Genomic DNA, 25,180 nt, shown 5'->3' with positions numbered 1-25,180 from the left:
ACTCAACCGGGACTCCTATTCGCGAACGGAGGGAGTACTAAACAATTGTTTCTTCTTTAAAATAGCAATCAGAATTCAGAGATGACATCTCACATTTATAAACCCACTTGTGGTTTACTAGCTAACTCTAACAACTTTGATGTTTCAAACGAAAAAAAATCTAATCTCTTCTATTTCACAAAATTTGTTATATTTTGATCTAGCACATATTTTAAATAAAACGTAAATTAAAAAGTTATTTTTATATTTTAATTTTATAATAAAATATAAATAAAAATGAGTCGATAGAATGGAGAATATATTTTTAATGAAATGAGTATAATACAAAAACTTACTCATCAAAAACCCAACAATCCAAACTTGTTGTTCCTCTCTTGATATTTCTGCAAAATATGGCTTATGCTGTTTGCCATTCACTCATCCAAACCATAGACCGAATCCTGAATCTCGACCCTCAAAAGTACCCTATCTCCGATGAAGGAAAGCGAAAGATTAAAGATCTTCTTGCACGGATCGAATTCATCAAACTGTTCCTCCAAAAGTATCCCAAGGAAGCAGTGCCTTTCCTAACAGATGTCACCAACGTCGCCAACCAAGCCGAAGACGTGATGGAGCACTTCATCTACGAGCACTACCGCTGGAACCTCCAGGCCGAGAAAATGGCCGCTGTCGGCCGCCCACGCAATCGTACAGAGATTCTGTACGATTTCCGTGACCTGGACATAGTGATGGAGAAAATATCCCCCATCGCTGAACTGATGGCGGAGATCCAACAAAAGGAGGAGGAGGAGCACGTTGTGCAGCCAGCAACGACGATGAGCTCGTTGGCCCAGAAGCCCCTACCCGTTATCGATACTGACACGGTTGGTCTCGAGGAGTACTTGAAGAATATTAAAGATGTGCTCTGTGGACAACCGCCGTCCCAACGCCAGATCATCCCCATCACGGGGATGGGTGGGATTGGGAAGACCACTCTGGCTAGAGCTGTTTACAACGATGAGGACGTCATCAACGAGTTTCCTGTCCGAGCTTGGATCGTTGTGTCTCAAAATTATAACACAGAAAATATTTTTGGAGAACTCCTATATGCCTTGGAGAAACAAATCCCTGACACTCTTGTGGACAAAAGTGAGGCAGTGGAAAACAAGCTACACAGAATCTTGACGTTGAAGAAGTACCTGATCGTGGTGGATGATCTGTGGAGCGCCAAGGCGTGGAACAACATAAGGAAGGCGTTTGGCGACCCCAGGAAGTGTGACGGGAGTCGGATTTTGATCACCACCAGGGATGAGACTGTGGCTAAAGATGTCAGCCCTACTAGTACTCCTATCAGGATGCAGCTCATGGATTATGACAACTGTTGGACTCTGCTCAAGAAAAAGGCTTTTCGAGACAGAGATCTACCACCGGATATGAATAGAATCATGAGGGAAGTTGTGAGCGGTTGTGAAGGATTGCCCCTTGCAATTGTGCTCATTGGAGGTATTTATACACATCTAGATTCATTGCGTGTTTGTGTTGAGTATGTAAACACAATAGATAGAGAGCTTACTTAGCTTGTTGTGGAATTTGCATCTTAATCTACTTCATGTATCCTTCAGGTATCTTATCAGAAGCACCAATGGAAGCATGGGGTGAAATTGCAAAAGATGTGAAATCTGCAGTTGAGAGTACTACTGAGTTCGGAAAGAGAATTGCGTTGAGTTACACATATCTACCTGTTGATCTGAGGCCATGTTTCTTATACATGGGTGGCTTTCCAGAAGATCACGAGATCCGGATCTCGAAGCTTATCAAGTTATGGATAGCTGAAGGATTCGTCCGAGATGAAAATGAGGCTAAAGATTACTTGAACAAGCTTGTGAGGAGAAATCTTCCTTTGATCACGGCTCTCAAGTGCAACGGTGAATTTAAAAGCTGCATCATACAAAATATGGTCCGTGATCTTGCCAAATCGCAAGCTCTAGATGAGAACTATGAGCGGCGGCTGAGTATTGGTTATCCGGATCTTAAGCGCCTTGCTAGAGCTTACGCCTCAACGCTGCGTTCGTGTTTGACCTTCCAGTCTAGTGAGAGCTCGCTAGCCGGACTGCGAAAGTTCAAGTTGCTGAGGGTGCTTGATGTGGTGGATACTGACGCGTACTCGCTCCCAGCTCCCGTGTTTGAGCTGTTTCATTTGAGGTACCGTTACTTACTCTAGTGTACCATATCAGCTGTGAAAGCAATTGGTGTGTGGTTTATAGGTGACTAAATGAGTTCTCTCCCCTAATAAGCTAGTTAGTTTTTTTTGTTTAGTTCTTTTGTTTGATCTGTAACATTGGTCCATTGGTGCTTTGACTTAGACGCTCGAACATTTTAGAGCTGACTCGGAGTAAACCAGCTATGACTAACAAGAACTCAGAATGGTTGTATGGCAAAGATCTGTCATGACCAACGAGGATGTTGGCCTTAAGGGGGGAGGGTCAATTGTTACGGAACCTATTGTCCCACGTCGGTTGTAAGGCAACCGGGGTGGGATTTATAGACTAAATGAAATTTCTCTTCTAACACATTCAAGTCTTTTGGGATAAGTTTCATGTTTTGATTGTAACAGGTACCTTGCATTCGGATGTCCAATGGAGGTTCCGCACGCCATATCAAGGCTTCAAAATCTTCGTGTTTTGATAGTTCATCATAGCAAGAGACTGAGGCAACACTCAAAGGACAACGTGGATCTACCACAGGAGATCTGGTTGTTGCCGCTTCTGACTCATCTCGTCTCCTTTTTCGATCTTCTGCCAGATCCAGAAGGAGCAGCCTCTGCTTTGGAGGAGCTGATCACACTGAACGTGGTGAAGAAGCTGATATGTACAGAACAGATAATGGGATTACTTTACAATTTGAAGAAATTGGCAATCACTTATTTTGGAGACAAATACCGAAATGAAGACTATCAGCTCCACAATCTTCATCTCCTGACTCAACTTGAGAAGCTGACACTAGTTGTGAAGAAAGGCTCTCTTCTTGAGAAAAAAGCTAAGCCTGTTTTCCCGAAGACACTGAAGAAGTTAACCTTGAGCGGTTGGCGATTCCCTTGGGAATATATGAAGGCTATTTCTGCTCTGCCCGAGCTTCAAGTGCTCAAACTGAGAGATCATGCCTTTGAAGGCGGTGCGTGGAGCACTATTAAAGAAGAAAGCGATGATGATGATGATGATGATGATTATGATGATGAAGAAGAAGAAGAGGATTTGTTTGTTAAACTGGAATATTTGCTAATTCAGGAATCTGATTTGGAGGATTGGGAGACTGAAAAGGACCATTTCCCAGCACTGAAGCGGCTAGTGCTCAATCGTTGTGATAAGCTGATGAAGATTCCGGAAGACATAGGTGAAATTTCAGAACTTAAGCTGATCGAGGTTGATCGTACAAATGAATCTCTTCTCGAGTCTGTCCAAGAAATCCGCGACATACATAGGGAATATGACAGAGTCCTTAAAGTTCGACTATTATAAGGTTAGTTGATTTGATCTTCTTTTTATAAATTCATACATTGATAATTAACTGTGTTTTTCTGTTTTAGTTTTGCAGGTGTATTAACAAGGAAGCTGAGATAAGGTGGATTTGATGATCAAGATTACAAATTAAAGGTGTTATGAAGACATGAGATGTTCTGCTGTGGAGAAACATCACCCTCTGTGTTTTATTTTGTGTCAATAAACACTGGAGATAGTGCTGTATTATTTGTCCATGAAAATCACGTCTATAGCTATTCAAACATTTATAAGAATCCAAAATTTTATGCGGTTCGACTCTTGTGATACTACTCAAAAGTTGACAAAGAAAATCCGAGAAGATTAACATAATCTATAACCAATTATGATAACAGAGCATATGAAAGATAGGAACTTTCTCCGAACCAAACTGGCTTGACTGGGCTCGCTGTAGAGGGCCAGGTGGATCGGGCTGTTGCATCAGCAAGTGGGCCGTGTATCGCACGCATGATCCAATGTTAATTGTGGAAATTCCAAACACGAAAAATATCGTTAATTTTTTCAACTAAGAGCATCCACAATGGGTGGGTTAACAATCGTCCGCGGACGAAGCGCGGACGATGCGCATCGTCCGCCACTTTGGCATCGCAGACGATGCAACGGATGATGCGACGCGTTTTTTATTTTTAATTTAATTTTATTTAATTTTCAAAACCTATATATACCTCTCACTTTTCACTCTCAAATTCACACTACATATTCTACACTTCAAACAAAATGAATCCCGGAGATTATCCAAATCCGAATAGTCCGATGTTCGGTGGTGCACGATGGTCGGGTACAGAACCCGACGAATACCGGCCATTCGACACCAACGCCCAGTACGATCCCGAGTTCAGCACGGACTCATACGGGTTGTCAGATATGGAGCCTTCTCCGAGCCGCACACCCGCCGCCGCCGCGTCGGGCTCCACCACCAAGAAGAAGCGGCCCAAGGCACGAGCCCAGAGATTGCCGCAAACGGTGGTGTGTGAAGAGTTCGCCCCGGGAAGGACGAACTACGCCGCGGACGAATCCTTCGTCTTGACGAGATGTTGGATTGATGTTTCAGAGGATCCGATGTTGGCCAACAACCGGAAGGTTACTGCGTATTGGGAGCGAATCGCCGAAAAATACAACGAGGCCAAGCCGCCGACCGCCTACAAGCGCCATAGGGAGCAGCTCCGCAAGCACTGAGATCAAATAAAGAAGCAGGTCAATCTGTTTGCGGGGGAGTACGACAAGTGTGAAAGGGAGCATGCCAGCGACGAGAGTCTGTCGGATGTGCGCGACAAAGCGGTGAGATCGTACACGTCATTGTACGGCGAGTTCAAACACTACCAGTCCTGGGTGATCTTGAAGGAGAAGCAGAAGTTCGTTGGTGGTATGATTCCCCAATCAACGGCGGCGAAGAAGAGGGCGTCGAAGCACACCGCTGATTATACAAGTAGCTAGAGCGGCACGTCTCCAATGGACCTCAACAATCCGGTGTTCGAGGATGAGAGTTCCGACACTCCGATATCCCAGCGTCCCCTGGCATCAAGGCTGCCAAGGGCAAGGGCAAGGCGACCACATCCGCCGCGGCGCCGCCTGACCATGCCGCAAGCCCGACCTCGAGCAAGACTTCGGCTGCGTCACATGCCTACACGGATTTGGTGACCTCCTCCGACTACAGGACGTTGTTGGACGCGCACAACGCCCCTGATGCAGGCGACCAACCCCACTCAAATCGGAGGCATCCAGTGGATGATCGATGGCCTCAGCCGCAGGTTGGGACTACTCTAGACGAGTTGGGACTTAGTTTATATGTAGTGCACCTTTTTTTTTAATTTCATAGTTTGTAACCTTTTTTTTTTTTAATTTCTTATTTTGTAATTTTTTTAAATTTAAGTAAATTTAGGATTTGCCTTAATTGTGTTGTTTTTATTTATTTATTTTGCTTTACATATTTGCATAAATTATATAAATACAAAATAGAAGTAAAATACTTAGGGCGGGGCTTAGGGCGGGCTATAATTCGCCCCATTGCAGGTGGAAGTGGCGGAGGATAAAATACTGATGTGGCGGCACATAGGACGTCGATTAGGACGTCGCTTAGTCCGTCCTACTCTGAATGCCCTAACATATAACTTAGAAGTATGATTTGCTATGGACCGAAAATAATGGGCTTTAAGCCCAATTGATTTTGGAAGTTAATTTTAAAAAGTCAAAATTAAACCACTTTGTCTCCGATCTCTCGGCACACCGCCACCGCTGTTCTGTTACCCGACGGCCAAAGCCGCCGTATCACTTACACTTCCACCGCGTTCACTACATTTCACACACCTCATTCCAACCTTTATTATAGAAGGAGGATTCTAGCCTGAGGTTCCATCACCTTCAACTCAAATCCTGTGAAATTAAGGTATGAATTCATTATACATTGCTTTTCATTAAGCTTCAAAATGTAGATTGATTGACTCATTGAAGGAACTTCACCCCCTCTCTTAGGATTTGTTGAATGATTGCTTGAATTGGTGATGGATTTAGTCTGATTTGGGCAGAAATTCTGAATAAAATCGAAAGGCGCAAAATTTTGCAATTGAACTATATTTTCTTAATTAAGTAGTACATATTATTGCTTATACAGATAGTACTCTATGTTAATGATGCATTCATGTGAGTATAAGTGTGAAATTGATGGATTGAGCAAGATTCTGTTAAAATCATGATCTTCCATGTTTATGCCTAGTGCTTCAGAGTGTCATTAAGAAAACAGAAATATTCATATTCCATATGAAGATATGATGAACAAAACAAACACAGGAGGGAATAAATGATCTCCAATGTTCAAATGAGCACATACATATTAAGATGGTAAAAATAAATGATCTGATTCGCCATAAAGAGCGAAATCAGGTCTAATACAAGTAACAACACAACAAGGCAATGTTTTGCAAGTTCAACGTACAAACCGAATCAAGTGCGGCACTTATTCAAATCCGAGCAGACGCGCTCGACTATGCGAAGAAGGGAAACAGTTCAACATAACAATGTGAAGAACAAGCCAAGTGCAGCAGTTATTCAAGCGAGCTACATTGCACCAGCCCCTGTGAATCAATGCAAGCTGCGTATCAACCACTGAAACAACAAAAGTAATAAAAGATATAGAAAAAGTTTAGGTTACAAAAACTCTACCTGATTAGAAGCTTGAAATGTGTGACCTATGCTGCAAAAGACAAGTGATGACAGATATGAGAGTATATAACATGAAATTATAAAAAGATTAAGTTGGAGTAAGCAAATGAAAGATAACTCACCTGCCAATGATAAACAAATCTAGATCATTGAGCTGGAGGAGGAGGAGGAGGAGGAAAGATGGAGAGCTTGAATTCAGAGCCTTCGCCAAATATATTTTCCTTTTCCTTAGCAATATTCCTGGCCGCGTCAACTGCATCTGTGCATGTGGTTAAATCCAACATCTTGAAGCTCTCTACATTAGCCAGATCAACTGGAATTTCACGAAGCTTGTCGCAGTTCTTGAGCACAAGGCTTCTAAGCTTGGGGAAGTGATGGGATTTAGCCTTCCATAAAGCTAAATCTGTCTGTTCAATCTGCAGGAATTGAAGAGACAGAAAGCCTCCAACTGCATCTTCTAACTCCCAGGTGCTCCCGAAAAATGCTTGATATTTTAGCTTGAGCACCTCAAGCTTCTGGAGCGATCTGAGAATGGAGATTTCTTGCCATTTGAGGGAAGTCCAGCACAGTGTGAGGCTTGTGAGTCCAGATGGGAATTGATGAGCTTTAGGTAGGGAATTTAGTCGCTCCGTGTCTTGTGCCTTGTCGTTTACTAGTTTCAGCTTTTCCAGATATCTCATCTTCCTCACACTATCAAAAGGTCCCTTTTCTTCGGAAAGCAAGGCTAGTTTCCCACGGATGCCCAATTTCTTCAGTTTGGGAGCCCGCTCATGAAGTCCCTTGCAACTCTCCACAGAGATTAAGCCGAGTGTTTGAAGCTCATTTGCACAATCAGATGATGACTTGGCCACGGGCAAGGTTGCAGAGGCATTTGTCTTAAAATATCTCAAGTACCTCATCTCCCATATGTTGGCTTTAACATTGAGGGTAGGAGATGTGGTGTTGATGATAAGAGTTTGCATGTTGGAAATCTTGTTGAAATCCGGAGAAAGCATCGACAAAGTGATGGACAAGGCAATGTACCTCATATGGATCAAAGTGTAGAGGTCAGTATCAATAGCCTTCAATATCAAGGGTTGAATATCAAAAACTCTGAGAAACTTAAAGGCTTTAATGAGGTTTGTGCTGTCTTTCCCAGACAGGTCATCGCAGGGCTCCTTGGAGAAACAAACAAATGAGCGGGCACGAGGAGTAGAAGATTTTGATGAGATATAGCGCTTGCAATCGGAATGAATAGAAAGACGGCGGCACCACTCAGAGATTGGAGGTACACATTGTCCTAGTTCGTTGAGCCTGATCTCTTGGAGAAAGTGTTCAGTTGCAGCTTCAATGCGGCAGAAATCACGCACAGTATCCCTAATCTGGCATATTTTAACATTGCCATCAGCTCTAAACTTGAGAGCTTTGACTAAGTTTCTACTAACGAGATCCTTCAAATAATTATGTCCGACCTCCTCCAATGGTATACGTTCATCCTTTTGTTGTATGAACCCTTCCCCAATCCACATACGGATCAATTTCGAAGCTGAAATCTCATAGTCTTCTGGGAACAGCCCCAGATAGAGAAAGCAAGGTCGCAAGTAGTGAGGTAGACTCTCATAACTCAAAGATATGAATTTTGTCATGCGTTTTTGCGGGTCCTTCTCACTGAGATATGAGTTCACATCTTCCGACACTTTAATCCAGTTCCTTTTAGTCGTAAACACATTATTTGAGTCTGATAACTCGCAAAGGATGCCTCCTATGACCACTATCGCAAGTGGCAGTCCATCACAATCGTATGCAATTTTATTCCCGACTTTTACCAGTTGAGGAGGGCAATCGAGCTTGCCCAGTGCCTCCAACCGGAACAGCTCCCAGCTTTCTTCTGGCTCAAAGGCGCGCAATGGCACGAAAGGTCTTGGCTTACTAGCAGCATATCCCACAGTCTCTTCACGACTAGTGATCAAAACCTTACTTTTGTTTTCTTGTAACGGGAGAGCCTTTCTAAGTCGTTCCCAAGCAGGTATGCTCCATACATCATCCATCACTATTAGGAAAGTGCCCATCTGGAGATAATCGGATACAATATCAGCTAATTCATCGCCATCTTTGGCACGCATGCCGGCGTCTAGAGTGGTAAGTTGTCCGAGGATGCGTAGAAAAATATCTTTCTCTGAGAATTTTGCTGAAACAGTAAGCCATATGCGGGTAGGGAACTTTAATATGATTTCAGGATCATTAAAAATCTTCCATGCCAGCGTCGTCTTGCCCAGCCCAAACATACCAGTAAGAGAAATGACATCAAGACCATCGGTTTCTTGAGTCAAACGGTGTATGAGACGTTCGGTCACATCTGCAAAGCCCACCACATTCTCGCCCTTTCTTGGTGGTCGAGGCTGTTTGAAAAGTTTACTTTGAGTTCAATATACTTGTATCATTTTTATGGAAAAATGGTTAGATAGGACATGAACTATTGCCCCAACTCCCTCAAACATTCATAATCAGCTCAATAGGAACTTTCCACTAAATTATCTTGGTATCATTAACGTTAAAATTCCTTGGTCAAAAATGTTATCCCTAGTGCAAGAACCTAACCCTAAGGACTCATGACATTGTGTGTGTACGATGCTCACCACTGTCACATTCTAGGAATTATGAAACCGAGAAAAGATGGGAAATATTAAATATCAAAATTATGTTGACTCGAGCTCTGAGACTTCGAGCATTCAAGATAAATTTAGTGGGAAGAGGATGAAGAAGAGCAACTGATTTGGGTTTATAGACCAAATGAGTTCTTTCTCTTAACTACTTAGTCTTTTGAATAAGTTTGGTTTGTAATAATGATGAAGATGAGGCCATCATCGTCATCATCGACAAGGAAGAGGAAGAGGAGAGGAAATAAAGAATGAAGAAAGAAACAAGAAACATAAAAGAAGAACAAGAGGAGGAAAAAGGTAACAAAGAACATAACACAAAGAACATTTAGAAGAAGGAGAAGGAAGAAGAGGCCATCATCCTGGATTGGAGCAATTGCGGGGGTATCAATGAACATGAAGAAGATAACAAGGTACATAAAGAGTAAGAGAAAGAGGCCACCATCGTCACTGTAGGCGATAAAGAATAATAGATATGCAATCCAAGTTGGAGCAATTGCGGGATGCGAAAAAATTATGAAATCTTGAGGTGAAATTCGAACCGATGACATTTGGTCACGAGAATATTGACTTTAAGGTTTGGTGATTTATGTTTCTTGCACTAGAGTGGCATATCATGTCACGGTCTGTGGACCTCTAACTGTTTTGTTCCGCATTGCAGTCAGTTTTTTGTTTTGATGATAAATGATTGCATCAAGAATTTAATGTCTGTGGGAAAGACATTAGAATGTTAGTAAGACGTCCAGTGGAAGGTTCCGTATATTGAGCCGATTTTGAGAGTTAGAAGATTTGTTGGCAATTTAGATAAGCCTATTGCACTCTAGGCTTCTAGCATGAAGGCATCCTTAGAAAATTAATATGTGACAATATGGACTTGAGATGAAAAATGGTAAAACAGAAGTAGACTAAAGTCTAAAATTGGTCTAGTACATTTATCCAAAAAAACTTTTTAGTTCTACACATTAAGTTTTTGTTAGCTTTTGGTCCCAAACATTATGTTTTAGTCCATGTTAAATAGTTTCATAAAAATTAACGGGCAACCGAGTTTTGAATTGATTGATGAGTTAAAATATGGACCAAAAGCAAACACACTCAAAGTGTGCATGACTAAATAGGATTTTTGTGCAAGTGTTCGTGACTAATTTTGGACTTTAAAACATGATTGACCGTCAATTTTTGACAAAAAGTTATGGACTAAAACATACTCCCTTCGTCCGCGAAATGTTATCCACGTTTGACTCGACACGAGTTTTAATAAATGTGAAGAAAATTAGTTGCAAAAAATATATGGAATGTGGGTTCCATATTTATATATTTATTTTATAATAGAAAGTGAGTGTAATGAGTTAGTGGAAAGTGGACTTCATTTACCAAAAATGGAAAAAAGAAAGTGGACAATATTTTGCGGACGGACCGAAATGGCAAAATTGGACAGCATGTCACGGATGGAGAGAGTATTGTTTAAGACTAACAACTAACAAACTTAATTCGTACGATCAAAAATTAACATGTGACAAATGGACATGAGATGAATATGGTAAAAGTAAAACTAAAGTAGACTAAAGTCTAAAATTGGTCTTGTACACTTGTCCAAATTTTTTTTAGTCCTACTCATTAAATGTGCTAGCTTTTGGTCTAAAACATATGTTTGGGTTTATATAAAATTGTTCTGTCAAAAACTAACAGTCAACCAAGTTTTGACTTGATCGACGAGTTAAAATATGGATTTAGTAGTCTAGGACTAAAAGCTAATACACTCAAAATGTGTAGGACCAAGTAGGTTTTTTTTTCAAATGTTCAAGACTAATTTTAAACTTGAAAACACGGTTGATGGTTAATTTTGTTGGGAAATAAACACAAACAATAACAAATACGTATAAAAGAGATGAACTTGGTTGACCATTAATTTTTTTGAAAATAAACACATACAATCACAAATATAAAAGAGATGAACATGGTTGACCGTTAACTTTAAGCTCCATAACTAACAATTTTTTGACGAAAAGCTTACACACTTTGTGTGTTAGATCAAAAAGTTTTTTTGAGCAAACGCACAAGACTAAATTTGAACATTAATCACATTGGATACATCAATAGTAACAATAAGAGAAATAAATATTTTAGGGAAACACATTGGAGACAAAAATGTAATGACTTGTGTTGAAATGCACCCAAAATATATTTTTGACATTTAAATACTGCAGCTTTTTTCTACAATAAGCTGCAGAAAAGTTACTCATCAAAGTCTAGAGACATAAAAACTGAGACAGAAATTGATATAGTCATGATGGATAGTTTAGTGGCTCTCTAAGTTATTTTTATGTTGCACTCTTGGTACTAATGCGGACTATTCGAGGCAGTTGTGGCACGCAACACCCTCATACCAAGTGTACTGGGATGTTGCACACCACGACGACTGGTGCAAATAGTCTGGGTGTACCAAGTTAAAGCTATGCCAAATAACATTTGATTTATACTATTAATTTTGCATATCTTACATCAATAATTAAATCATATATATAGAATAAAACCCCAATCTTGATCAAGTAAATGTTAGAATATGAAAATAAGAGTGTAGAAAGGTAACCTCAGAGGGTATATCCTTTTTGTCGTCGTCATCGGTGGTGAGGTTGATTTCATTCCTCAACTGTGTGATTCGGCCGCTGATCTCCTCCACCTTCTGCCCAATGCCGAGGAGATTGAGCTGGCTTTTGTGGCCAGTCAGGATTTTTTTGATAAAACGATTACTCTTCCCTGCTTCTTTCTTCTTTACCGTGAATGCATCAATGATGTCTTCGACATCATAAACGACATTGTGAATCTCCTTCCGCATCTGCTTTATTCGCTCATTGCTTTTCCTCATCTTCACTGTGTCCTTGAGGAAGGCTTGGAAGTGGAGGAGATCGCTCTCCAACTTCTTGATGTTTCCCTCCGTGTCGTTGATTAGATTGGCTTCGTGCAGCACGAGCTCCTTGAGGTTGTTCAGCAGGAACTCTGTTGCTGCGTCCGCCATCTCTCTCTCTGTCTCTTTGTCTCTCTCCTTTATGTCTTTTTATCTTTCTATTTGATGGAGTGGGAAGAAGTAGCCATCATTTTTGTAGAATGCTCTCCACTCTTGTATATATATAAGTGCAATTTACTCTGAGCTTTCACACGTAACAAATTAGTTTTCAAAAGCATCTTAGGATGTGATCTGGTTCCAGTCGACGACGTTGAAAAAGTCACACTTGAAATTCACACGGGACTTGCGAAACAGGGTTGTGATCATTTAAGGGGGCGCAAATGTTATTTTATTGTTTCTTTGGATTTTTTTTAATTTATGTATTTTCCTTTTATTTAAAACTAAATCAACATTTATTTGATTCTAATTTTTTGGAAATGCATACATATAATTCCATTCACCGGCTATATTGTACTCTTTAATATAGAAATGCAGGTTACAAATCATATGTGGAAATTGCCAAATTGGAATATATATGGTTTGTCTAAAATTGTATAAATTCAAAAATTAAACATTTTACGCGAAATCAAACATAAACTACGAATTCAATCAACAAAATTATGAATCAGCGTAGATCTTTACGATCTTAGAGTTGAGAATAATTCTTAATATTTCTTTTAGCCGATCTATAATACTAACATGCCTATCTTTAATTAGTATTGAACTATTCAAACAAATACTGTTTTAGTTAGCATAGTATTTCACCTAGGTAAGGTAACAACATTTGTAATGTGGGTCCTTTCGTTTCTTATTTTATGTACATAATGTTATTGTAATAACTAATAAGGTTGTTATATGTGAAGGTGGGTAAAGTCATATGATTCTTATCAACAACGTATTAATCAGATTATTTAATTTGAATTAATCCGTAATTAAGGATCCATTGACTTCACAATATAATATCTTGAGCTTTTTGAATAAATATAACTAAACTTTTATATACCAAAGTCATTAAACAGTCGAAATTTAGTATAGATTCATGTGATACGATGATATTCAATGGCAAGTTGATATATTTGTTTATTTACATAAAGCAATAATGATGTCACTCATACCCTACCACATGACATCACTATATATTCAAATCATAAATGTAATGTTTGTTGAAGGATTTTAAAACTTGAATATGAACGTTATTATACAAAATTATGCTGAAATTAGCTCATTGTCAAGGCCTAATGAGTTTGGGTTTGTTAATTATACTTTTGGGATGATAGAATTTGTATTTAAGATAAATTGTTAATGTTTAAATATAAAATTTTATTAGAAATCTAATGCATGCAACTAAACCAAATTAAAAGTGTCAATAGATGAATTAAGGTTGAGCTGGTATCCAGCTTAATTAGTCTCGATCAAACCCTAATTTTATATTTTTCAAAAAATAATTTAATTCGTTGTTTTCATTTTAAAACTAATCCCACAAATTAAATCACTATAAGACTGAACCAGATACCAATTAGTCTATAGATGTACCTGTACCATATTAAATTCCAAGTGGTTTAATGTAAACATACATTAATTAGTCAATGGTCATTTTTAATTAATTTTTAGGTGTGGGAATACGGGTACTCATGGGTATCCTATCCGAAACACCGGGTATCCAGATTCGAAAATTATGTAAAATACCTATCCGATACACGACTTGAGTATATTTTTTGGTACCCAAATATCCAATTCTTTACGTATGTTAATAACTAATTAAATTTTTTTTGCATATTTATATTGTATACAAAAAGGGGTCGCATTTTTTTTAAATTACTTTATCGGTCCCATAATAAATGATATACTTGGATAATGACATAAGATATTTGGAAAAGTATTGTTTTACTAAGTGATCAGTAGAGACATCAACCTTGTTTATGTAAATAAACAAATATCAACTTGCATTTTACAATTATTGTGTCACGTTCTAAAAACCGCTGATAGGGGTGGCAGTGAATTAAAATAATTAACCGTCCCACTGGTTGTTTTGCCATCGAAATTATTATACATAGAAATTTAGAAAAATGTAACTTGTTATTAAACAATTGTTTGTTCTTTAACTTAGCCATTAGAGATGACCTCTCACGTTCCTAACAAAAAAATAAAACCCACTTGCAGTTTACTAACTCTAACAAACTTCATTATTCAAACTGAAAAAATAAATTCTAATAACCATCCATTTTAGCATGTGAAATACCGTATGAGTTGCTTCCTCGTATGTAATCTGTTACTCCCTCCGTCCGCGATTAGGAGTCCCGGTCACTTTTACACACCTATTTTATAAAAATGATAAAAAATAGCTAAAGTGGAGAAATAGTAAAGTTAAAAATAGAATAATGTTGAGAAGACACTTGTCAATATTATTCTCTCTCTTAATTTATCATTTCTCGACTTTAACTATTTTTTATTATTTTTATAAAACGGGTGCGCAAAAGTGACCGGGACTCCTAATCGCGGACGGAGGGATTAATAATTTTAAATAAATGATAGAAATTTTAATATAAAAATGAGTACAATAGGGAAAAATGATTTCAGAAAAAGTTGCTAAAAATAAAATAATTGTGATATATACAAACGAAAATGGAAAAACAAAATTAATGGATGAATGAGTATTGATTAAGTACATGACTATATATACAGTTCATCATTTTTGATTAAATCTAATTAATAATCAATTTAGGAGCATATTTTAATCCTATTGATATTAATCACTTACATAATTAATTAATTATATATTAATATGATAGAGTGAAAATTTGAGATTTTGAAAAGCATAAAAAATTCAACTTATTATTACTGCTGGTGTACCATGTTTCTAAAGTCAATGATCCTGATAGTGTGCCACTGATTACTTTATAAAATAGTTATGTATTTCAATAATTAATTTGGAATCCCCCGTGAATGTCGACTTTTATTTAAAAATTGGGGTACATTATATCGCATTGTTGTAATAATAAAACACAATTTAGGTGTAATACTCGTAAGCTAACTACGTAATAATGACTCTATCGTTAAATTTGTCTTCAATTTTAATTTTCTGATGAAGAATTTAGTGTTTTAATCCGTGCGACAATGTTCACTCTCACGTGAACTGGCAAGAAGAGCATTATCAAGTAACTATTGATTGCTATTAGGGCAAATAGCCTGAAAATACACTGCTAGGGGCGTAGCCAGGATTTTCGTTTACAGTTTTCATCTATAAACTATATGTACTTATTGGTGAAGTTCAAGAACATTGAAATCAGAGTTCCAACTATTCTACACTATCCGCCCCGCATAGAGCGAAACATTTCATTTTCAGCACGAATTTTATGTTGTTTTGTTTTGTTTTTCAGTCCATGACATTTAGGCACTGTATGGACTGCCAACCCTCAACTATGTATTCTGTCATCAATGATAATATCAGTATACTAAATTCACTTTATTGAAAAAAATAATTATCATTTAAATTATAACTCTTTATTTCTAGTCAATTCTATACTGTTTAAAGCTGAAAAGTATTTTTCCAATTCTAGTTTTAATTTCCTAAAGTAATTTTATGATTGCTTTTCCACACCTAATCCTTATGAATAATTATAATTAGAGGAGATTGTTGGAAGGAACCACGCAAATTAGGAAATTGATATATTCCCTGATTTTTTTTTTGTTAGGAACATGACAGGTCATCTCTGATGGCTAATTTAAATAACAAACAATTTTTAGTGACAAGTTACATTTTTCTAAATTTCTATGATTACTATATATAATAATTTCGATGGCAAAACAACCAGTTGGACGGTCAATTATTTTAATTCAATGCCACCCCCACCAGCACTTTATACAATGTGACACATTAATATTAAATGGCAAGTTGATATTTGCTTTCTTACATAAAATTAAAACAATGTTGATGTATCTCATTACCTGATTAGTATTAATTAGTATTAGTACTTATAGAAGCGTAGTTAGACTTGCATAAAATAAATTAAATCATTATTTGCACTTTAAAATAATTCCAACGGCAAGTGGTTTAAGTATTAAGTTTACAACAAAAAAGGTCAAAACAAAAAAAAAAAGAACATTTTAACAGTCAACAACTTGGTGTAGAGGAGCAATCATCTAAAGAAAGCTAGCAATTAATCACACCTCCTCAAGTATATTTGTGTTCTTGTATAAGTTGCATTTTAAAGGATAAATAATTGAACTCCAGTGTTATACGTAGTACATTGAAATAAAGTACACTAGAAACCCTAAGTCGAGAAAAGAGGGGAGAAGAAATTGATAAATACAGTAATATTGTGTTTCCTGATTGAGATGGAATACAACAGATCTATTTATACTTATTTACACCTATGCGGTTCGACTCTGTTTTGCATTCAGGGAAAGAACCGACAAAGAAAACCCTGAATGGAGCATATAATTATTCTCGACTCGATTCATGGAAACTAATGAGATACCAAAAATAAAGGATAAAATATGGAAACAATCGTAGACAAAATCTTCAAGATACCGTTGTGCGATGAACTGTCGGCCGTGGTGAAGAAGTGGCCAAGCCGGTGAGTTCGGCCTCTGTCTCTCTGCTCATCGAGGTACACACATCAGTCGACATTGCACCTTCTACAACTTGTATCTCTCTAACGCATTTTGTTTACGAAGAATGTAGACCAAGTTAGTATTTGCTAATAAACAAAGGGAAAATGAAAGAAGAAAAAAATACACTCAACTAACCAGATATATATCAACTTCAAACTATGGATCAATATCCACCTCAAAAATTTCGGAGGTCAAAACTGAGCTCCTGATCATTGTTGCAATGTATTTGGTTGTTACCATCTTAAACACTTGCAGTTCAGACATCCTCGAAATTTGTTCCGGGAGTGTCTCCAGATGTGGACAGTTATTGATTTCTAGTTTCCAGAAACTCCACATTGCATCATCATCAACTTGTATCTTTCTTAGATTCCACAATTCATTGATGCAAAGTTCTATGGACCTTGGAAATCCACGGATTACCATTTCTCGACCAGTGTATGCATTTTGCAGTTTGAGGTAGATTAGGGATCTGAGCTTCTCAAAATTTGGCATGGGGTCTTCATCAAGACAAGTGTTTACCAATGCTACGTACATAAGCAACTGAGGCATACAATCTGCACATGGTAGCCTACCTATACGCCCATCTAGTTTTAGGACACTGAGTCTTTCTAAAACACCAATTTCATCCAAACACGGCATGCTTCTATAACGAAACCCTCTTATGAAAAGCTCTTCAATGTTGGCAATCTTAGCTAGTGTTGCAAAGAGTGTGCCTACATCTGAGTTTTCATCAACTTCTTCAATGCCCAACTTTCGGAATTTACGCAATGGCTTCAAGCTCGAGACCTCATATGTCGACCAATCATAAATCGAGATGGATGTTAGGGTCTCCAGATTCTGCAGCGCATCTACTTTCAGAGGCTTCTGGAAAATCACATTAGACATGTGGAGAGCAAGAAGGTTGCCCATTCGCCATATAATATCTGGGACCACCACCATAAAGTTCCGAGCTATATCAAAAACCTCGAGGTTTTCCAGATGTGCCAGTGAGTCTGGGATCTCTTGTATGTAATTGTTTCTCAATCCCAAATATCTTAACTCAATCAATGCTCCGATTTCTTCGAATAAAGTCTTCACCCCAAAATCTTCCATGTCAAGTATTTTGAGTTGTTCAAAACTCTCCCAATAAGACGAGCTAGCTCCTTCTACGTAGCCACCACCTCCATGGAAGATGAGAGAAATAAGTTGGTTGCTATCTTCATTCGTGAAATGATTAAACTTGTCTCTGCCACAATGGATAACAAGATGACGGGCATTCTGAGAGGGCCTGTTGTTTCCATTGTTCCTTAATATCTCTAAGCCCATTTCCTCTTCTGCCTTTTGGATTGATATCATGTGTAATAGAGGATGGAGGTGACACCTTATTTCTCTAAAGTGCTTCTTCACGACTTTAAGAATCGAAATCTGAGCAAAACCCTCTGTAAGGTTTCTTAAGCCTAATCCATTTGCAGCCCAAATCTGGTCCAACTTTTCTTCTCTCATTATTGCATTTTCCTTAAAAAAGGACATATACAAGAAACGTACCTGGTAATCATCGTTCATGGAACTATACATCGGTTCCAATAACTTTAACGTTTCACTCAAATCAATTGAATCAAAAAGTACTTCCCATTCAATCCCAGAAAGTCTTTGTTTTGCTTTCTGCCTTGCAACATCTATTATAGCTATCGGCAAACCCCAACATTTTTTCAGCATCTCTCTTCCCTTCCTCTCCAACTCCTTTGAGAATTTGTTCTCAACACTTGTAATTTTATCAACTGTTTTCAAAAACAATTTCCAACCCTTATTAGAATCCAAAACATTCATCTCATAATTATAACCAAAATCGTATGTTTTCATTCTGTTACAACTTGTTACCAGCAACAACCTGCTTCCAGTCTGGCCTGCATATATATATACATATGCATGATAAGAACAATTATTGCATAAAAGGAAACTTGGAAGGGTAATAAACTGTGAAATTTGGAATGTTTTTTAGATTATTTGAAAGGTATTTCAGTTTTAATTTACTTTTTTGTACAAAATTTCTTACTAAGATAAACAAAACGGACGGAGATACATACCTCTAGATGGAAGAGCTTCCAAGATGGACTTCAAATCTGAATATTTCCACACATTGTCCAACACTATGAAATATGACAATCCGTACAGGTGATAGCCAAGCATATATTGGAGCCTATCGGTGTCCATTTCTTCGTATGCCAATTCTCTTTTATTGAGTTCCACATATCCTACCACCATTTTCTGTACCAGTTTTATAAGTATCTCTTTGTCACTCATGAACTCAGAAATGTGTAACCAAGCATGACGCTGGAACTGGCTAGCGCCGGCCTTGTACAGTTGTCTGGCGAGAGTGGTCTTCCCGATACCAATCATTCCCTTTATAGACAACATCCGGAAGGACTTAAAATTTGTTAAAATATAATTGTCAAGCAACTTCTTCACGTCTTCCTCCAACCCCACCACAATTTCCTCTGCTTCATCTCCATCTCCAAAGCTTATCATCCGCGTCTTTGTCGCCTTGATCTCATCCTGGAGGCTCGCATACTTGCGAGTGGTACGGTAATCATTAATGCCCACGTCCATGACATCTTGAGCCAACTTAACCAATTCAACCATTAAATATTTTAGCCTGCTCCTCTCTTTCAATTTCAAGTCTCTCAAGAAATCCAATATCTCTTTCAGCTCTTCAATTTTGTTCTCGAACATCAAACGCTCGTCGATATCCGTACATGTAGCATGCAAACTCTCGAGATCTTCTATCATCCCCGACACCCTGGCAATCGTGTCCATGCTTCTACAATAACTGCACTCTATAAGATCGTTGCATGTATAAAAAACAATTACTCCCTCCATTCTAAAATATGCGTCGTGATTTATAATATACTCCCCCCGTCCGCAAATAAGAGTCCCGTTTTTCAATTTTAGTCTGTTCGCGAATAAGAGTCTCGGTTCACTTTTACCATAAATGGTAATAGAGTCTCACCTTCCACTAACTCATTCCAATCACATTTCATTTAAAATTAATATATACAAGTGGGACCCCTATTCCACTAACTTTTTTCCACCCACTTTTCTTAACATTTCTTAAAACCCGTGTCGCCCATGAATGAGACTTCTAATGGTGGACGGAGGGAGTAATTATTAAATGGGCCAAAATTTGACCATTTGCCTCGCTGAAAATAGAAACACACTCTCTCTAGTTTATTTCTCCCACTATTTTACACACTATAAACAACACTGCATTAACTCACATGCCGAAAAAGAAATATTTTGATTAGAATGGAACGGAGGGAGTGCTTTTTAAGAATTTGGTAATTGGTTGTATTTGTATAGATAATTAACTACATATCATAATCATTAATAAGGTTATAAAGGAACATATTTTATATTCTTAATATACATAATTTGCAGAATATGTAATTTAGGTGTCCAAAAAGTAATGTTTATCTAAACCTTTTTTCTCTGTTTAAGATTTCAATCCAACTTAAATTGGTAAATCTTCTTAGCTGATTTTTCAGCCTATCCAGATGTACAATGCACAAGTTAACATTAATTAACTAAAATTTAACAATTTTTTTTGCAATTAAGATTATGCTTTCGGATCTTAACATGATGAACATTGCACTAAATGAATCATGCATGTTTTACCTAACAAGATTTTCTGAAAATCTTCATGGAAGATTTAGAAAAGTTAAAAATTTTACAGTCATGTGAGGAATTTTATAAAAGATAGTAGAGAAAATACCTTTTTGTGAAATTCTCTTTTTTTGTTTATTGGTGTTGAATTGATTTTCCGATTCAGTCACTCCCTTTTACGATGTATCTACGAGCAATGTGATATATCTGGAGTTGAGAGAGATTATGATCTACACATTAATAAACTCAATATGGCCAAATTTTAGCATGATAACTAAAAATACTAAAATATTTAATAGTAGAATTTAAGAGTCCCCTGTACCTGAAAAAAATTAGATAAGTAAAGAGAGAAGAAAGAGTCAAATAGATACCGGAAAAGAGAATAAATCAGGAAAAATAATAATCTTGATTGAAAATAAAGGAAAATGACTCAATTACTATATGGAGACGAAGAATCAACAAATAGAACGCCACTACGATGAGACGAATAGAGTATCAACTATTGATCCTAATATGTATACATAAGCTAGAAACAACACTAACAATTTCAAGAAAACCAGAAAATGATAAAGTACTTAATTTCCATATGAACAACTATATTATTTCCTCATTAGCCAAAACTAAAATTACTACTCTCTCCGTTTTCTAAAAATAGGAACTTTAAAATGTATGAGTTTTAATGCAAAATTGGTGAAATAAGAGAAAAGAAGCGAAAAATGAGTAATGTAAGACAAAAGAAGATAAAAAGTAATGGAATTAGTGTTAGTCGATTGCAGAGTCCATTTCATAAAATGAAAAGTTTCTAATTTTAGGAAACGGACAAAAAAATGATGAGTTTCTATTTTAGTAGACTAAGAGAATATTAATTTAACCGAACTTTGTAATGGGCATATTATGATTTTAAGGGAAAAATAAATATCAAACTTTAATAAAGCATAATCAATTGCTACTCATGTGCATGAAAAATAGTCTCATTTGTTAAAGACATGAGTTTTAATGAGAAATTGGTGAAGCAAGTAGAGAGGAGAAAAGTAGATAAAGTAAGAATGAGAAAGATAAAAGGTAAGAGAGAGGGGAAAAAAAAGTAAGAGAGTATGAGAGAAAGTTTCCATTTTTGAAGTGCGGCTATTTTCGTGGAAAATGACAAAATGAGACTAATTTTCTTGAACGGATGGAGTATAAATTCGCATTTTGCAATTTTCTCATTTTACTTGTAAATTTAAGACTTTGGTCACAATGATCCATGGATTTAAGACTGATAAATTGAATCTAAGGGGAATGAATACACTGTTCGACGAAAATTCCCACTGAATTTGGCCAAAAATGATCCAAATGTTTAACGAGATTCCCCAATGAAAGAAGAAAACAACACTAAATAACTGAACCAGATCTTCTAATCAAATTTCTAGTCTAAAAGATTATTAAATAGTAAAACAATTACCTGAATCTTACTTTTTATCTGTGCTGGTTTCGAATTGATTTTCCAATCCAATCACTCTCTTTTCGATTTCTTTCAGAGTTGGAAGGGATTTTGAACTACAAATTCATAAACTCAATATTGTCAATTTCAACTATTATGTATTTTGAAACTATTCAAAGCAAGGAAAGAAAATATTATTACCTTTTTATGGATCTTTCTTCTTATCTTTGCTGGTTTCGAATTGCTTTTCCGAATCAGTCACTCTCTTTAAAAAAAAAAAATCTTTCAAAACTCAAAAAGGATTTCGAATTGCAAATTCAAAACTCAAATGTTAGGAAGTTGATTAACTAATTGGTAGTAAATGGAGAAAAGAAAAATAATTTGCAAAAATTAGCTGGCTTAATAATAATGTAAATCATGTGAAAGGGATACAATTAACGATAAAATAATGGGGTAAATAGCTGGCTTAGACGAATATAATAATGTAAGATAAATTAATTTTTTGCTGCACTTCTCAATAAATTGCTTTACGAATCTCGACACCATAAGTCTCCCCTAATTATAATTATTCCTAAGGATTGGGTGTGGAAAAGCTATCATAAAATTACTTTAGAAGATTAAAACTAGAAATAAAAAATAATAATTTTAAATGATAATTTATTTTATTTTCAATAAGTGAATTTAGTATACTGCTATTATCATTGATGACAGAATGCATAGTTGAAGGTTGTGGCAGTCCCAATTCATAAAGGGCCTAAATGCCATGGGCTGAAAAACAAAACAAAACTTAGTAAGTAAAATTCGTGTTGAAAAAATAAATGTTTCGCTAAATGGTACTCTCCCTCCGTCCCATGTTACTTGCACTTTTACTTTTCGGCACGTCACAAACTCCTTACATTATTTATAGTTTAAGTTAGAATTAATGCATTTAATTAATATGTTAGTTTAAGTTAAGAGGTCCTTTATTAAGTGATGTCTCATTACACTTAAATATCTAATTTAATTACACAAAAAAATCAATCTCTAATTTATTGCCTAAAATGAAAAGTGCGAGTAGCATGGGACGGAGAGAGTATAATATATAGTTTGACAAAGCATATTACACCTAATTGTGCTTTATTATTACAACAATGCGATATAATGTACCCCAATTTTTAAATAAAAGTCGACATTGACGGGGGATTCCAAATTAATTATTGAAATAAATAACAATTTTATAAATCATTGACTTTAGAAACATGGTATACCAGTAGTAATAATAAGTTGAATTATTTATGCTTTTCAAAATCTCAATTTTCCATTCTATCAGATTAATATATAATTAATTAATTAATTAATGATGTAAGTGATTAATATCAATCGGATTAAAATATGCTCCTAATTAAAATGATGAACTGTATATATAGTCATGTACTTAATCAATACTCATTCATCCATTAATTTTGTTTTTCCATTTTCGTTTGTACAACACAATTAGTTAATTTTTAGCAACTTTTTCTGAAATCATTTTCCCCTATTGTACTCAATTTTTTATTAAAATTTATATCATTTACTACTATTTAAAATTATTAATAGATTACATACGAGGAAGTAACTCATACGGTATGGTTGTTAGAATTTATTTTTTCAGTTTGAATAATGAAGGTTGTAGAGTTAGTAAACTGCAAGTAGGTTTTATTTTTTTGTTAGGAACGTGAGAGGTCATCTCCGATGGCTAATTTAAAGAGGAAACAATTGTTTACTGACAAGTTACATATTTCTAAATTTCTCTGCCTACTATATGCAAAACAATCAGTGGGACGGTTAATTATTTTAATTCACTGCCACCCCTATCAGCAGTTTGCAGAACGTGACAAAATAATTACAAAATGCAAGTTGATATTTGTTTATTTACATAAACAAGGTTGATGTCTCCACTGAACACGAAGTAAAACAATACTTTTCTTCAAATCTTATGTGATTATTCAAGTATATCATTAATTGTGGGACGGATAAAGTAATTCAAAAAAAATGTGACCCCTTTTTGTATACAATATAAATATGCAAATTAAATCTATTAGTTTATTTAAATATTTTCTATATTTATATTTATATTAATATTAATATTAATATAATATTAATTTAAAATTTTAATTAGTTATTAGCAAATGTAAAGAATTGGGTATTTGGGTACCCAAAAAAAAACTCAACTCGTGTATCGGATAGGTATTTTACATAATTTTCGAATTTGGATACCCGGTGTTTCGGATTACCCGTATTCCCACCCCTAAAAATTAATTAAAAATGACCATTGACTAATTAATGTAAGTTTACATTAAACCACTTGGAATTTAATATGGTACAGGTACATCTATAGACTAATTGGTATCTGGTTCATTCTTATAGTGATTTAATTTGTGGGATTAGTTTTCAAATGAAAACAATGAATTAAATTATTTTTTGAAAAATATAATGACGGTTCAATATTGATAAATATAAAATTAGGGTTTGATCGAGACAAATTAAGCTGGATACCAGCTCAACCTTAATTCATTTATTGACACTTTTAATTTGGTTTAGTTGCATGTATTAGATTTCTAATAAAATTTTATATTTAAACATTAACAATTTATCTTAAATACAAATTCTATTATCCTAAAAGTATAATTAACAAACCCAAACTCATTAGGCCTTTACAATGAGCTAATTTCAGCATAGATATTGTAAATATATCCAGAGTTTATGATTTGAATATATAGTGATGTCATGTGGTAGGGTATGAGTGACATCATTATTGCTTTATGTAAATAAACAAATATCAACTTGCCATTGAATATTGTATCACATGAATCTATACTAAATTTCGACTGTTTAATGACTTTGGTATATAAAAGTTTAGTTATATTTATTCAAAAAACTCACGATATTATATTGTGAAGTCAACGGATCCTTAATTACGGAGTAATTCAAATTAAGTAATCTGATTAATACGTTGTTGATAAGAATCACATGACTTTACACACCTTCACATATAACAACCTTATTAGTTATATTACAATAACATTATGTACATAAAATAAGAAACGAAGGACCCACATTACAAATGTTGTTACCTTACCTTGGTGAAATACTATGCTAACTAAAACAGTATTTTTTTGAATAGTTCAATACTAATTAAAGATAGGCATGTTAGTATTATAGATCGGCTAAAAGAAATATTAAGAATTATTCTCGAACTCTAAGAGCATCCGCAATGGCAAAT

General features: G+C 36.0%; 3 protein-coding genes across 6 annotated transcripts; 1 reads left to right on the top strand and 2 right to left on the bottom strand.

Moving 5' to 3' along the window:
• The first annotated feature begins 374 nt into the window (after positions 1-374).
• Positions 375-3,758, top strand: LOC125193230 (putative late blight resistance protein homolog R1B-14). The gene is made up of 4 exons (XM_048090992.2): positions 375-1,482; positions 1,602-2,181; positions 2,594-3,495; positions 3,563-3,758. Exons 1-3 carry the CDS (start codon positions 393-395, stop codon positions 3,492-3,494), a joined length of 2,571 nt encoding a protein of 856 aa, XP_047946949.2. The 5' UTR covers positions 375-392; the 3' UTR covers position 3,495; positions 3,563-3,758.
• A 3,077-nt stretch (positions 3,759-6,835) lies between these two features.
• On the bottom strand, positions 6,836-12,401 carry LOC148929817 (late blight resistance protein R1-A-like). Its single transcript, XM_089057053.1, has 2 exons — positions 11,913-12,401; positions 6,836-9,067 (listed from the first exon to the last, which is right to left on the bottom strand). Exons 1-2 carry the CDS (start codon positions 12,336-12,338, stop codon positions 6,836-6,838), a joined length of 2,658 nt encoding a protein of 885 aa, XP_088913179.1. The 5' UTR covers positions 12,339-12,401.
• A 4,082-nt stretch (positions 12,402-16,483) lies between these two features.
• On the bottom strand, positions 16,484-22,244 carry LOC125192161 (putative disease resistance protein At1g59620). 4 transcript variants are annotated; one of them, XM_048089652.2, is made up of 6 exons: positions 22,141-22,244; positions 21,961-22,055; positions 20,629-20,726; positions 18,944-19,686; positions 17,016-18,763; positions 16,484-16,921 (listed from the first exon to the last, which is right to left on the bottom strand). In XM_048089652.2, the coding sequence occupies exons 4-5, from the start codon at positions 19,671-19,673 to the stop codon at positions 17,037-17,039; spliced, it is 2,457 nt and encodes an 818-aa protein (XP_047945609.2). In that variant the 5' UTR covers positions 19,674-19,686; positions 20,629-20,726; positions 21,961-22,055; positions 22,141-22,244; the 3' UTR covers positions 16,484-16,921; positions 17,016-17,036. The 4 variants fall into 4 exon arrangements, with proteins under 4 accessions (XP_047945609.2, XP_047945608.2, XP_088913180.1 ...); XM_048089651.2 differs by having other exon boundaries at positions 18,944-19,677; XM_089057054.1 differs by having other exon boundaries at positions 21,972-22,055.
• Positions 22,245-25,180: the final 2,936 nt, after the last annotated feature.

This window comes from Salvia hispanica, chromosome 4, assembly GCF_029641045.1.
Source record: "Salvia hispanica isolate PSC_SH4W2 chromosome 4, Shi_PSC_v1, whole genome shotgun sequence".
Taxonomy (NCBI): domain Eukaryota; kingdom Viridiplantae; phylum Streptophyta; class Magnoliopsida; order Lamiales; family Lamiaceae; genus Salvia; species Salvia hispanica.
The sequence above is the reverse complement of the archived record's forward strand: the minus strand, read 5'-3'. Positions and strand labels throughout refer to the sequence as shown.

Excerpts from the sequence above, each read along its gene's own strand:
- LOC125193230 (XM_048090992.2), top strand. The coding sequence starts at position 393 with ATGGCTTATGCTGTTTGCCATTCACTCATCCAAACCATAGACCGAATC. Across the intron at positions 1,483-1,601 it reads TGCAATTGTGCTCATTGGAG|GTATCTTATCAGAAGCACCA; the intron begins GTATTTATACAC and ends TGTATCCTTCAG. Across the intron at positions 2,182-2,593 it reads TTTGAGCTGTTTCATTTGAG|GTACCTTGCATTCGGATGTC; the intron begins GTACCGTTACTT and ends TGATTGTAACAG.
- LOC148929817 (XM_089057053.1), bottom strand. The coding sequence starts at position 12,338 with ATGGCGGACGCAGCAACAGAGTTCCTGCTGAACAACCTCAAGGAGCTC. Across the intron at positions 9,068-11,912 it reads AAAAGGATATACCCTCTGAG|CCTCGACCACCAAGAAAGGG; the intron begins GTTACCTTTCTA and ends CTTTTCAAACAG.
- LOC125192161 (XM_048089652.2), bottom strand. The coding sequence starts at position 19,673 with ATGGACACGATTGCCAGGGTGTCGGGGATGATAGAAGATCTCGAGAGT. Across the intron at positions 18,764-18,943 it reads GGAAGCTCTTCCATCTAGAG|GCCAGACTGGAAGCAGGTTG; the intron begins GTATGTATCTCC and ends ATATATATGCAG.